We start from the raw sequence: 15,607 nt of genomic DNA, 5'->3' as shown, positions 1-15,607 counted from the left end.
AGGGAAGAGTAAAACTTTGTTACAATTCAATATTCTGTATAAGTTTCTGCAAAATACTCCATTTCTAAATGGCAGCAAGGTCATATATTTAGGATAAACTGTTAATCTTTGGTCCTGAAAGAAAAGGAACCAAAGTTAAGCATCTTACAGAGAATAAATAAGTTAAATATGAAAAAGAAGTACAAACAACCTCCTACTAATACAGTGTTTCGCACAAGGTAAATAGTTAATATGTGTAAGATGGACAGAAAGATGAATGAGTGGATGGGCAGACAGCAGACAGTCAGATGGATGGAACTGGGTTCTCTCTAGTCACTTGTCACAGCTGGGCAGTGAAGGATTAGCCTTTTTCAGAAATCACTAACAGAGATACTTTAATGGGCCAGATGGAACTTTCATTGCACAGTAGCCAGTGGGACATATAAGTTCTAGGTTTATGATGAGTGAACCATATTACATATCCTTGGTATGAAATATATAGACCTGGGAAAGAGAGATTCTTTTACCACATGCAATTGAAGCCGGAAACTTCAAACCCATATGCAGAAACTGAATGACACCATGCTAGCTCCACAGTTGTCTCTGCAGGCCAGGAGAGTCTAACAGTACCACTAGGGGTCGCACTTTGCCCTAACCCCTTGCTGGACTTAGAGTTGCCACAAATTTTGAGCATGTTGTTTAGTTAAATCCCTTCTGTCTCAAAACCAACTACAGAATGAATAGTACATGAATCATATCACTCTGGTTCCATAATTTGCTATGATGGCTCACAGAACTCAGAGAAATACATCTACTGGTTTACTATAAAGGATATGATAAAGAATACAGATGAACAGCTAGATGAAGAGGTACACAGGGCAAGGTCTGGAAGGATTCCAAATGCAGGAATTTCTGTCCCTATAGAGTTGGAGTGCACCACTCTCTCGGAATGTGGATGTTTTCACCAACTTGGAAGCTCTCCGAATTCCATACCTTAGTGATTTTTGTGGCAGCTGCATCATGTAGACATGATTGATTATTAACTCAATCTCCAGCCCCTCTTCTCTCCCTAAAGAATGGAGGTGGGGCTAAAAGCTTCAAGCTTCTAATCATGGCTTTGTCTTTCTGATGACCAGCCACTACCATGAAGCTATCCAGGAGCCCCTAAGAGTCACCTCATTAGAACAAAAGATGCTCCTATCATCCAGGACATTCCAAAGGATTTAGGAACTCTGTGTCAGGAAGTGGGGTCAAAGACTAAATATTAGAACAGAAGATGCTCCTAGCACCCCTATTTGTTAGGAAATTATAAAAGTCTTATGAGCTCTGTGCCAGGAACCAAGGATGAAGACCAGGGATATATATATATATATTATTACATCACAATATCACCAAAACTTTGGTCAAAACCATGGCCAATGACTCCTCCATGTCGTTGTCAAAGACTGTCATCCTAGTGTTGGCTAACCTGCCATATGCCAGATGAACTAGAATAGGTGGATCATACAAAAGTCTTGCCCACTACAAGCAAGAGAATGCTGGATTAATACCTTAGTAATGATACAAGATGTTCATATGCAAAGAACAGCACGTCTGGGCTCAGAATTACCAAAGATGCATACTTATTAGAAAATCTGCACAATACTTATTTATAGCACCTACACACCTTGCCTTGTGTTAAATCTTGCTCAGTCTCCATAATCATCAGAGGTGGATATAGTTTTTATAAGCAGGGTTTTTAGAAAGTCAGAAGAAAAGTCAAACAAGTACTTGACAAATGTCCCAGTTAGGTTTAAGATTTGCAGTGTACTGCTTAGAAATAGGTAGATTTAGGGTTTTGATTACTTGCTGGATTTTTTTCCAGTATACGTTTTCTAAACACCTAAGCTTGATCCTTAGACACCAAATGACTTATAGTTAGTTCCAGAAAAAAAAACAAAATTATAAAGTGAACTTAAAGTTGCATGCTGATGGCATATAGCACAGTGAAACCCCTGATTCACAATCCATGCCATTTTCTACATCCCAAAGAGGTCACCATGTTGCAAAAATACCATTCTCCCAAATTGCATTGCAGACTCCCAGATGGCTTCCTATTTCTCAGAAATATGTGGTAAATATGCCCATTATTTGCTGTGAGAATAGCACTAAAAAGCAGACAGCTATTTACTAAGATAGTTAATTAATTCATACCTTTGGACGCTTCTTTAAAGGTGTATATTACTCTCATAACAATCCCACAAATCAGGAATCATAGAAAGATGATGTTGATGCATGGTGACTGTTCAACCCATTTAGCAGCACCTTACACTGATGCCCGGGCTAAGAGTGGGAAGGAGCTAAATTTAAACAACAAACAAACAGCAAAATAAAGCAAAACTCTGTCCTGACTGATGCATCCTGAGCATTCAATTCAGTATGTGCCCAGTGACCACGCAACCAGATTCTACAAAGCAGGTTTGTTTTCACACAGTTTGCATTTAGCACCCATGAAAATCTTTTTTACTTTCAGTCCATGCATCCCAGGCTTGATTTTGGAAACACCATCATTATATTTATGAGTCACTGCCAATTTTCAATGCCATGTTAGCCTAAGTCCCCAGGCCAGTTAATTCCTCTATAAGTTGATCAAGTGTCAGACTCAGGGTGGACCCTGGCCATCATTGCTATTACTTTCTGGCCCTGTCTTTAATATATCAGGCTCATGTAATCTGGAGCAAGCTTCTATAAAAGATGTCATTTCTTCCACCCTCCACAGAAACCCAAGATTGAGTTTCCCTAGAGCTGGTTAAAAGTGCTGGATCCAACTTGTAAGAGATCTGAGGACTTTACCTGAAGTTCCCATCGAGGTGGCCTTCAGATTCATCTTTAAAATGAACCCAACCTCCCCAGAGCCAGGAGAATAGATGACAGAAAGCCAGATTGACTTATCCCAGGACAGAATGTGAAATTCTGAGCTGAGGGAGCATTCCAGGGAGGACTTTATTTATCACAATCACCTCTTATTTCCCCTTTTCAAGCCAAAAAGTATATATTCCTTAAGGAAGGGAAACTATTCTCCCAGGGAAACAACCTCAAGAGTTTAGGACAGAAACTTTGGGATTAAAAAAGAGCATTAGTCTTTTGATGAATTCAAAACATCTTACAGACAGCATCTAATGAATTATCCCAAAGTGTGAAGACAAGTCCCACATGTAGTAATCAGGGTAAAGCTAATGTTTATCTAGAAGTGGACCCCATTTTGAATGGGAAGACTTTTGTAGTCTTACAACCCATGGAGCAAAACGGTAACAATAACATTTTGCCATCTGAGTTTTATGGATAAGAACACTAACATAAAGAAATCTGAGTGTTCACCTCTGGCAATCAACAAATTTTGCAGAGAGATGCTACTTTGTCCAATAGACCATCACCCTGTTTAAATTTCATAAGAATTTCTATTTTATCACGGAGCTAAGTAGAACCAGGAGAAAATACAAGAGTGGAAACTGTCAGAGGAAGAAGAAGGAATTCAATTTCCTGGTGGAATAACTCTTTCTTGGGGGCCTCATGGAAGATACTGGGCTCAGCAGCCCAGGTTTCCATCCCTCTGAGCTTTAAAGTGAAAGTTTGATAATCCACACAATACCATCAATGCACACAGGCTAAAAGTCCACAGCTTCCTTTTCAACCCTGGTTATTGTCAGTGATCTGACAAAAAGCAGCCTGCATGATCACACATACAGATTTAGTTGATAGTCTCAAGGAACTAGTAAGGACACGTAAACAATAGAGACAGCAGAGGAAGGGAAGAAAGATGAGAGGACACATTTACATAAAATGTCATCCCAAGTCATTGGGCTGCCCAATCCTGTGCCACAGTCTGGTGGCAACATAGGCCTTGAGACTGGAGTAGACCATGGAAACCCTTCCAGATTAAAGACCTGCCCCTCACATACTGGTTAATCCAACTGAATCTAGCTGATCTAGAGATGGGGCTAATAAAGGCAAAAATTTTACTTTCCCAGCCCGCTGATTCCCAGATCTTGGCCACTTGCCATAAGTAGTGACAGTCGGGTAAGGAAAGGGCCAGGGTGGGATGGCTGCTCCGGAGCCCCTCCTCAACAGACCTGTCTGGCCCATCAGTCCTATACAGGTGAGAGAGCAAGTTTTCTACGTAGTGAAGCCTGCTGAATAATGGTAAAGGATCAGTAAAGACAATGGCACACAGAGGGCGCCACACCCAGACTTGGTCAAGCCAGGGCCAAAAGGAGGATTTCTTTCTGTAGTTGTTAGCAGATCCCCTGCATCAGAATCGCTTGTGTTACTTGTTAAAAATGCACATCCCTGGGCCCAAAGCGGTGACTCTTATACCTGCCAAATTAAGAAAATCACAGTCCTAAAAGTGATATTGTTACATGGAACGTCTCCGGCTTTCCATTTTTTCAGTTTCAAACCTCCATGCTCACACCCTTGCAAGACTGCCAAACCCTTCTTCCCTCTCTCAGAGAGGCCAGACCCCTCTCTCACTATACCATTCTGTACTCTCTGCTCTAAACCAGAGTTTCTCAGCTATTGTTTTATTATCACCCCACTCCCCCTGCAAGGAGCATTTTTAGGTGTTTTGTTTTGTTTTGTTTTTATCTTAATTGCCCTCCTTCCTCCCCACCCCACGCCCCCCATAACATTTGAATACCACAGATATATTGCACATCTGCTCTGTTGATGTACTATGGCCCTTTGGGGGACCACACCATTGTACTAAGACTTTTCCTGCCTCCCCCTCAGAACCAATATCAGCCTCACTGGAAACGCATGCTTTAAACGCAGGGTCACAAAACGGGCTGAGCAGGCAGCAGGTTGGAGGCTGGGTGGTGTGAACATGAGGAGGAGCTGAAAGAGCAGCCAGAATCAGTTCCAGCCCATTGGACATTACAAGTGCAAATGTACATCCGGGGCAGCCAAATCTTCTAACATTTCAGAAGAATTTGGGAAATGAAGATTTTCCTTTAGAAATAAATGTTTACATGTTAGCAAGTAATTTTTTTTTTTATGTAAACACTAGGAAAGCTGGGTTTTATTTGTACACTGCTCGTTTGCAACTTTTGCTCTAGGGATTTTTTTCACGGGGAAAGAAAAAAAGGGCTCGAGACTGCGACTGCCGAAGTGAGCTCCCACAATCCTTAGCGAGCCCGGAAGCAGCTCCAGGCTGATGTGCTCGTGGGGTTTGGAATCCAGAGCGCAGCCTCCGCTGGGGACGACCCGAACAAATCTCATTAGCCAAGGGTTGCCTGCCTTCTAGGAGTAGTTTTGGGAGAAAAAAACAGGATTTCCATTCATCTTAACAGTCAAACCAGTTTTATAGTCACTGCCCACCCCTACCCCGCCCGTGCTCATAGATTCTCAATGTGCTACACTGAAATATTCACTACTCCTAGCACGAACTCCTGCTTCACCCTACCAACCTTACAGGTCCCCACGGTGCCCTGCTCTTCCCTGCATTTCTGCCTGTGTGCACGCTGTCACCACTGACCAGACTATATGGCTCCTTCATTCTCTGAAAGCTGCCCATTGGGAAGACCTAGATGAATCCTCCCTCCTCTCCTCTCTCCTGTCTCTGCACACCCAGTGTGCATGTCATATCATTAGTTCTTGATTATACTCTGCCTGATACTTTTCTCTAATTGTTTCTTCTGCATTAGCATTGGATGCCAACCCCCTATAGACTGTAAACTCCATAGAGGCTGGAACTGTTTCTGATATTGCCCCTCCCTCCACTCCAGACTCCCAGAAGTTACTTTTCAAAAATACTTAGACTGATTGCAGTAGTTGTACCACTTTCCAATCTTTCTACAACAAAATTATGAGTAATGACATTCTACAGGACTTTTGTTGTTGTTGTTTTAATGTGAAGATAAAAGACAATCTATACCTGTTTTGCTGATTCTGTTGACAGAGTCCATTTTCCTTAGGCTGGAGAAAATTCCTCCCCAGTAATGAGAAAATCTGTACATGAAGCTCCAAGCTGCCCACAGATATTAACATATTTATTTAAAAGTCCTTGAAAATGAGCCTTTGGCATGCAAATATTCTGGTTTTGTGGGTTTTGTTTTGTTTTGTTTCACGACAACTAGAGTTTCCATAGTTCTCAGCCCAGAAGAGTAATATAGTCTGCCACAGTCCTTGGACAAGTACTCAAATTTACTGAAATTGATGGGCTATTGTGCAGAAAAGAGAAGAGAAAAACTTTTCACCTAAGTCCGAGGAATGAGGTGAAGAACAATAGAGTGAGCTCACAGAGAGAATGGCTTCGCTACAGGCAGGATTGGGTAGCACTTTGAAATCTTCCACCATCCCCAACCCATGCTGTCTCCAGCTTGGTGTACGCTTTCATTTATCCAGGGATCAGTAGCCGGGGGGGAAGTTTCATTCTCCAGCTGTTGTGTCATTTCCCTTGATAAGTCCTAAATTGATCGCGTTATCCGGCACCAAAGGAGCTTTCCTGTGGTAGACATTTTTTATTATGTGCCCTTTCAGGGGACAAAGGCGTCTGTGTCAGTAAACTGCTATGGGGGGGAAAAAGACAATATCATTCTCGCAGTTTCATAAGCATGCCCTTCTGAGGGACTAATGTGAACGTAAGAAATTAGGCAACATTATCATCTGTTAGCCTAGCTGTTAGCCTGGCTGCTTTGGCGATCAGGTGAAAGAAAAATACAAAATACTGTTTTCTTCAAGAGCAATTTTTAGCATTAAATATACTAATTAAAACATTTCAAATGGAAACCTTTCCCTTTTTATATTTTTGCACAATATTTGAACATATTTGTGGGCAAAATGGAGTCGCATCCCCATAGCAAGTGCCTCCCAGTGCTGGCTGTTATTTGTTAAGCCCTAAGGAACATGCTCTGGTATTGGGGAAGTGGCAGTGTGAACAAGCTGTGGTTTTATCTGGGACAGAAACGTCTTGAAGGATGATTTGTGGAGGTGTAATGAGTTGAGGATGGAGTCTTGGGTGTCTCACCTGGGAGACAAAGAGAACATTCTCTGAGGTTGGTTTCCTCACTGCTCTGCTGTTAAAGAGAGCCACTTTCTTATAAACCGTAATAAACAGATATTGCTCGGCTGTGTGTTGACGTATTGATCCTATTTTTAAAAACATCTCCACAGATCCTCAAACGGCAGCGGGTGAGGTGGATGGGGTTAATCTGGAGGAGATCCGAGAGTTTGCCAAAGCTTTTAAAATCCGGCGCCTGTCCCTTGGCCTGACCCAGACTCAGGTGGGACAGGCTCTCAGTGCTACAGAGGGCCCCGCGTACAGCCAGTCGGCCATCTGCAGGTAACCCGCGCCTGCATGCTGTCACCTCTTCTAGCCGACCTGGGCCTCATTTGTTCTTGCGGTTCAGCTTTTCTTCGTCGGGTGGGCAAAGCTGGAGGGGCAGAGAGTGGGAATAAAGTTTGGGGGCAGCTTTATGTTGGGATTGGTGATCTTGATGCAAACGATGCTGCTGAAGCATATTTGGGGGTCCTGGCTTGATAACTCCTGTCAACTCACAAAGAACTTCCAAGGCAGTCTCATTGGAAATACACTACCCTGGGGTCAGGGGCCTTCCTGCTGGGCCCACACTCCTATGCAGCTGAGAGCCACCGACTTTGTCTGCACATAGATATTCCGAGCAAATGTTGTATAGCTGCCATTCCTAATTTGTGTTAACGCCTTCGCTATTTCTGCCCAGAGATGGCTATCAGGATTTGCCAAGAAAACACACATTTAAAAAAAAAATTAACTATCTTGTGACCTTGAAGGTTTTAACTTGCCTTCCCAGACACAGCTTTAAAGGCACATTTATAAGAAATAAAAAATAAAAGAAGCGGCAGCTGCTTTAAATGGCTCAGAAAAGGGTAGTGAGAATCTGGCCTAACCTTGCTCATCTCCCGCAAATTAAATAAATGAATAACAGAATCTGGCCTTGGTTGTATTCAAGTTGATCCGGGTTAAGTGGTCAGAAGCAGGCCCCGTGCATGCATGTGTGTGTTGCACTAATCCCATGTTTATGCATGAGGTAACAAAGGCACTTCGGTAAGAGCTTTTTCCTCTTGGGCAATACCTTATGAGTCCTCCTCCATCAGGAAAAGCCAAGAAACCAACTCTAAACTCATTTAAGTGGATTTTGTTCTTGGTGATCCATGAAATGCTGTCTTTTTATCTGCTCTTTATACTTTTAATGTATTCCCCAAAGGACGGAAGTGTACTTTTCCTGCAGTTTAAGACTAAGGTTATAAATAACATCAGTATGGGGTAGTAGCTTGCAGCTCACATTTTGCTCAATGATTTTCCATAAAACCCATTGATTGTTGTTAAATACAAAAAGCACCATAGGATCCTCTCACTTCTATGGCCTCCCCTACTGTTTTTTCTTATAAGATACCTCCCTGTAGAAAATAACCTTTATTCAGTCTATACAAGGATACTACTGCTGGGAAATTTGTTTCAAGGCTTGTATATGTTATTCCAAACAACATGTACAGAAGCATCAACACTAACAAACAGCATCCATGATATGAATACCATTGCTCCCTGTTGGGAAACGTTAATTTTGTTTCATCTTGACAGCCTTGGGATAAAGGCAGCCACAGGTTTTTAAGTTGTTGCCAATTTTCTATTGGTGGTAAATTCCTGTTTAGCTTATTTTTAGTCCTAAAACGTGATTTCCTTTTATTGATATAAGTGCTGGCTAATGTTTAACTCATACACTTAGCACTTCTTGGGCATTCCCAATCAAGTATGTTGATTTCTAAAGTCTACCCCAGAGAGAGGTCAAAAAAGCTATGGCTGAAATGTAGAGACTTTGGGAATTCCTAGTATAATAGAACATGTCTGATGCCTTGACTTTTGGGCCTTTCTCTAGCTTCCAGTATTTCAGTGAGATCATTTTAGGAGCTATCTACCAAGAAAAGAAAGAAAGACCGAGATCTTATATTGGAACAATTTAAGTGAATTCAAAGGGTAGTGAGGAACCTGCTTTGGAGCCTGCACACTCAGGCATCGCTTGTCCCTCATTAGCTGCAGTGACTCCTAGGAGCTGCTTTAAATCCCTCCTTATCAGAGGCACAGAGAAAAAAGCATTACCAATTCACTGATCAGCCCTATCACAACCTCTGTCCCCTCGTGCCTTGACACTGTAAAGCCTGTTGTCACGCTATCAAATATTGAAGCTTTGGGGATTTTATGGCAAACGATGGCAAAATGTGGTATGTGGCAAATTAGCACAACAATGAGAGCTTCTGAGGAGCTTGCCATAAAGGACAAGTTCATTAAATAACATTAAATGATCAGTTCACTGTGTATTGAAAGCAAATGTACTCCTTCCCTCCTTGACCAGTACTGGAAGCTGGGTTTTTCAAAAATAAACAAATAACCCTTGAGTTCTACATGGAAGGGAATGCTATGGAAATTGCATTAAAATTTGATTCTGTTTGTGCTGCTTATCACATTATAAGAGATCTAAAATGTGCTGCCAAAAATAAGATTTGGCACATAAAGAAAGCCTATCCTTTTCTGTCCTTTTGCAAGCATCCTTACAAAACATATTCTGAGTAACATGGGCTCAGTTTAGCTCTATGAGAACAGACCATTGTAATAAAATACACTCTGTAGTCAGAAGTTTTTCAACAGCATGGGACACTGTAAAAGGGAGAGGAGAATTCTGTGTATCCAAAGCTGTCGTACTGGAGAGTTGTGAATTTGGATTTAGAATAAACAAACAAATGAATAAAAGGAATTCCTACTTTTTTTGTACTTCATGGAGAGTGAGTGTGAGTTTGGTACCAGGGCGACTTCTTAAAACACTCTATGTAATTTTGTCCAAGATGCTTCATATTTTTTAAAGTCAATGTAGCAAAGAATTGCTGATGGCAGTTGATATATAGAAGACCTCATTTACAGAAAATGATATCATTCAAGTACCGTTTGCAGATATCACACATTAAACACAGCTTGGTGCCCTGGTGCAAAAGTACACCATTACGCCGGATGGTGTTTGGAAGGCAGGAGGTGGCCTTAGCACACCCAGAGGTGGGGTGTTTTATAGTAATTACAATGTGTCCAGCTGTTTGAGCCAGAACAGGAAAGTAGCAATGGGTTATGTTTTACCTGGAAAAAGGGCATGTTGTTAACTTACATATGGTGAAAATTGTTTGTTCCCAGAGAGAGAAAAAGAGAGAGAAGTCAAAATGAGACACAAAAGAGAGATAAAAAGAGAGCCATAAAAAAGTCCCAATGGCCATCAGTGACTATGATAATAGCAATAACATTTTTATAACCAAGTCAATGGGGGTAATTTAAAGAAAGCCAAATGGAAAACCTGTAAAGAATCATTTTAAATGAAATAATGTGACAACTGTCATCTTTGATGTCACTTCCTAGTGTTAATTTTTGCCTTCAGGAGTCTGAGGACTGGAGAAACGGAGCTGGTACTATTAAAATAAATGCTTAGATCTCAGAGTTTATAGGGAAAAGGCCTGTGAGTTGTTTGCGTGCCTGTGATATGTTATGATAGCTCATGCATCCTGCTGTCTCTGCTTCTCCTCACCCCTGTCTGTGCACCTGTGTGGTTTGCATGGTCTGGCATGGAGCACGCTGGGAGGGTGGGCGCTGGCTTGGGCAGGGCTGGCTACCTTGCAGCTGGCTATTAACCTGCAGTGAATTCGCCCTGCCAGGCAGTCAGGCAGGCAGGCAGGAGGCCCACCCTGGCAGAGGACTCAGTGTAAGACTGTTCTTTCTCAATTTTCCCCCCCAGACACACCATCCTGAGAAGCCACTTTTTCCTACCACAGGAAGCCCAAGAGAACACTATAGCTAGCAGTCTGACAGCCAAACTGAACCCTGGCCTTTTGTATCCTGCCAGGTTTGAAAAGCTGGACATCACCCCTAAAAGTGCCCAGAAGATCAAGCCGGTGCTTGAGCGGTGGATGGCTGAGGCTGAGGCCCGCCATCGAGCAGGTATGCAGAACCTGACCGAGTTTATCGGGAGTGAACCATCCAAAAAGCGCAAGCGGCGCACCTCCTTCACACCCCAGGCCCTTGAGATCCTCAATGCCCACTTTGAGAAGAACACACATCCCTCTGGGCAGGAAATGACCGAAATTGCTGAGAAGCTGAACTATGATCGAGAAGTAGTTAGAGTTTGGTTCTGCAATAAGAGGCAAGCCCTGAAGAACACAATTAAACGCTTAAAACAGCACGAGCCGGCCACGGCAGTCCCTTTGGAGCCCTTAACAGACTCTCTGGAAGAAAACTCCTAAAGAGATGCCCACCCATAATCAGAAGCAAAATTCACAGAAACTAAACTCCACCCTTGGGTCTCCACAACAACAACAACAACAACAAAATTTAATTTAATTTAAAAATAGCCCCAGTCATCATTACCCTTGTAAGTAAAAGACTAAGAAAACTACCAAGTGGACAGAATGGTTTCTACTTGTCCGTTGGTTTTCCAAAAAGGAAAAAAGAAAATTTTTTGAAAATTTTTAAACAAGGAATACACCACACTGAAGGTGTGTGTGGTAGGATAGTTCCCTTCCCCCACCTGTCTCCCCCAAAGCCACTTTTTTAATGGACTTAAAGCAAACCAAATAACCACGTACTTTTTTCTGTATATTATGAAAATGTGAACACATTTTAAGGAAAAAGAAAAAAAAAAACTAAACCAAAAACCAACAACGAAGGAACAAAAACTTTGATCTGTTCAAAGCGAATACAAGCCTGCCACCTGGAGGAAGGACTGCACCCCTTCAGGTACTAAGTGCTGATTCACTATGAAACCTATTAACCAAAGTCAGAAACATGGCATTGCAACGCGACCGTTCGTCTACGCTTCTCCGCGCATAAAGTTGTGTTACAAATTTTTACATTTGTACTAACAGAACAATAGGAAGCCTGATTTCTCCCATCTTTCCCATCTATTGTCTCCACCTATGGGGTGGGTACCATTGTTGAAGCCATTCTGTGAGGCTCACTGTTGGGTTTTTTTGTGGGGGTGGTGGGGAGGGTGGTCTTTTTTCTTTGTCTTTCTTTTTGACAGGAGGGCATCCTGGATCGTGTGCCAAAGCATTTGTTGCTTTTTTCTCACTATGACTTGTGGGTTTGAGAAAAGAAAACGGAGCTCGCATTTCTCTCTTTTCCTCCATTTCTCCATCTCCCTCGCGCGTGGCTCCCAGGGTCTGCTGGAAGGCCACAGAAGTGGGGAGGAGCAGTGTCTTTTCCACTCAGATCCTAGTGAAATGCAGGAGAGACTCCAAAATAACTAGGGCTTTGCTCGATGAACTGTCAACACTGGCATAAGCTGTAATTGTGCTCACTGTCCACACCAGAGCTTGGGATTTTTCTCAGTCTGATGGCCACGTACATGGAGAGCTGACCAAAACTAATTTTGTAATATAAACATAAGCTGCACATTTGGTTCAGTACTTACATCTATGTTATGCTTCTGTGCAAAGCAATTTCTCTCAGAAGTCTGATAGCCAAAGAAATGTCTCAAGATTTCAGTCAAATACACACATGGCATGCACACACTCATAAACACATACACAAAGAAACAGGCTAAAAAGAAAGTGATAGCAACTGGATCATTAAAGGCCATCGTGTATCCTGTTAATCTCATCTTTTCTGCTACTTCTTTCACTCCAATAGCGATGGCAGACTTTTTTCAGGGGGAATAATTACTCTTCGGGATATATAAATGGAGCAGAAAGGTGGTGGGCAAATTTAAACAACTGGAATTGGGGGCCAGGTTCTTCAGGGGAAAGGAAGTTTGAAGAAGCTTCCACCAAAAGAAAAAAATATAGAAGGAGCTTATCTAACACATCAGAATAGCCTACAATATGAGAACTAGAGGATTATTTCCTTTAAAAAAATAACTTAAAAGATCTGTGGGCCACAATAACCTAATAGGCAAGAAGGACATGTTGAGATGTGAGGACGGCTGTGCAGGTGAGCACTTGGCACCTGCCACTGTTGTTTTCACCCAGGTACAGGCAGATGGTGTTCCATTAAAGGAGCAGGCAAAAGAGAGCTGTCAATTTGCTTGCTGTTGAAATGTAAATATTTATGCATAATTTATAATCATGCTAATGTATTATCTAGAAGTAAGTTGTGACATAAAAAGAGAAACCCAATCTCAAGTTGCCCAACTGATTAGAAATGCCATCTCCTTCCCCTAATACACTTCCTCTCCCCAGGGGGCTTGAGTTTCTTCTGTTGGCTCCTTTGCTGTTTGTGTAAATGCTACAGTATAATTGTCCCCTCCGATGATTCATGCAGCAGTCAAAAGACTACCAGCAAGGAAACTCTAAAAGGAATCCTGGAAGTGGAACAAGTCACTCGTAAAGGTGTTTCCATTTTACCAGTCAATGCTAACTGGACCACAGCTAACTTGATCTTCAATGCCAACATCACAGAGCCCCTTTCACCACCTCAAAAACTGCACAAATATGGACAACCCAGAAACCCAAAACTTTATTGATTAAAACAGATTTTGGATTCTCCTAGGACCTGCTCCAAATTCCATCAAGAAAAGCTCCCTGCGAAGAGAAGTTAACAAGATAACATATGACGGATGCTAAATATTTAAATATATGCCGGCAGTGGTTACATAAGGCCTGCTCAGTTCTGAGATCTATAATTGGGAGGGTCTAACTAGGACAGGGAAAATATAAAATAAAAGTAATCTTCCAGAGTGGAACAAAAAAGAAATATATTCATCCCACAGTCGTAACACCATTCATGTGCAGTGATTTTTTTATAGTTTTATAATTTTGTATTGTTTTATAAATTATTTATAAGGTGTTGTAATGCTTCTTATATTAATTTTTTACAGATAAATTTTTTGCTACAAGGCATAAAAAGGTGCCTGAACAGATTCTTAGGAATATAAATTATACTGTGTAACTCATAAGTCTTTGGGACCACACCTACTGCTTAATTTTATGATGACATTTCTCATGTCTACTTGTAAACAACTTCATATGCCAATAGCGTTTAAGTGTCTTTTATGTTTCCATGAACTGAAGGTTAAGGTTGCCACCCACAAAAAATAAAAGCCACTTTGGGCATATGTGATTGTATTTCAAGCTTCAGTATTTTTGTCACATAATTTTTAATTATTGTCATCTGCATTTTCTTCATTACTTCATAAAAAAATGACGGTGGATATTACATTTTACACTTGTTTATAGATTTTCTTTCTTTTTCAACCAAGAAAATATTTTGAACAGTTGAAACTTTTAATTGCATTTGCAAGGTTTTGGCTTCTTTATGTTGTCATCACACAGATGCACACACACATACACATACAACACAAAAGAGAGAACAAAAAAGCAAAAGGAGCTAGGAAAAAAACAAAACAAAACAAGTAGAGGCGTATCAAAGAACTCAAGCTATAACCAAAAAGAAATCGTAAAATGCCTTTGCTCGTTTCTCTACGCTGGACCAAAGCTCAATATTTGTAGGTATATGCACATTGTATAGACATCGCTAAATGTTGCTGACAATCTCGCAATACTAAACTGTTCCTATTTTAAGAAAAAAAAAAAGAAATACAAACTGTTCATCAATGTTTTACCTCAGCACTCTACTTGTACCCAGTTAATGACCAAGCTTAAAAAAAATTGAGATAAAGGAAATTGATTTTCATTTCAATGTTTGACTGTAAAATCTGTTTGGATAACATTTTGTAATGAGCTTTTTGTCATGTGATTTGCTTGTCTTCAACTTGAAATTATGTGAGGCACATTTGTTTATTTGTTGTTAAGAAAGTGATTTTTTTTTTTGTCCTATGTGCTGTGATCTAGACTGGTCACCAGGGTCACTTATGAGGCACCACAAAGAGATCTGCTTCTCCGTGCCTGGAGCAGGCAGCAGGAGGGAGGGCAGGAAACAGGACTGGGTTGCTTTGGAAAAATCATCATGACAAGAAGTTGACATGATAGACTTGTGACCAAGAAGCCAAACTGAATATTTAAAAGCTCCTTACTTGCTCTGACATTGAAACCAAAGCTGATTTTATCTGCACAGGTTGCTTAATGTTTTAAAAAAAAAAACTGTACTTAATCTAGAGCAATATCTGTATGGTCAGTAAAGCTGCACTTTGTGTATTTCTTAACAGCTTCAGATCTGTCACTTTTAATTTGTACCATAAAAAATAAATAATTGTTTGACATGAGCTTCTAGGCTAAGTGTGTCTCACACTCAGATATGTCATTTAAGTTGTCAGCATTTTAAAAACTGTATGTTACAACCCCAAACGTTAAGGAAAGGAAGGGGTTCAAGACAGATTGGTTAATATCATGATTATTTTAACTTTTCAAATGACATATTGTATTCATTGGGACTCTTTTAGTTGCAAGTTATAGAAATCCAACTGAAACTTGCCTACACATAAAGATACTGTGTTGTTTGACTTAATGGGAAGTTCCGTTGTGGACCTGAAGCACAGCTGGATTCAGTGGCTTCAAAGATGTCATCAGCCTGTCCTGCCTGGCTTCCTTCTCAGATGGATTCTCTAACCATTGACTCTAGGGCTTTGAATCATGCGCCCTTCTCTAAACTAAGCACTGGTGCTGCAGGGTGGTGCACAAAAATTCATAGTCA

At 41.1% G+C, this 15,607-nt stretch overlaps 1 protein-coding gene and 1 long non-coding RNA gene across 3 annotated transcripts in view; one reads left to right on the top strand and one right to left on the bottom strand.

Annotated features, from left to right (window-relative positions):
* The window catches only part of POU6F2 (POU class 6 homeobox 2), a 479,743-nt gene extending 464,564 nt beyond the window's left edge, over positions 1–15,179 (top strand). Inside the window, exons 9-10 of the mRNA XM_058445593.1 lie at positions 7,129–7,297; positions 10,758–15,179. Coding sequence (XP_058301576.1) covers positions 7,129–7,297; positions 10,758–11,262 — 674 coding nt within the window. The 3' untranslated portion in view covers positions 11,263–15,179. The remainder of the gene's footprint in view (positions 1–7,128; positions 7,298–10,757) is intronic.
* LOC131384440 (uncharacterized) overlaps positions 1–15,607 on the bottom strand; it is a 153,639-nt gene that overhangs the window by 38,009 nt on the left and 100,023 nt on the right. The gene's annotated exons all lie outside the window — the stretch shown is intronic.

The sequence above is a fragment of the Hylobates moloch genome, unplaced genomic scaffold (genome assembly GCF_009828535.3).
Source record: "Hylobates moloch isolate HMO894 unplaced genomic scaffold, HMol_V3 SCAFFOLD_1, whole genome shotgun sequence".
Lineage (NCBI taxonomy): Eukaryota > Metazoa > Chordata > Mammalia > Primates > Hylobatidae > Hylobates > Hylobates moloch.
Note: the sequence above shows the minus strand (reverse complement) of the source record. Positions and strands in the feature narration are given on the sequence as shown.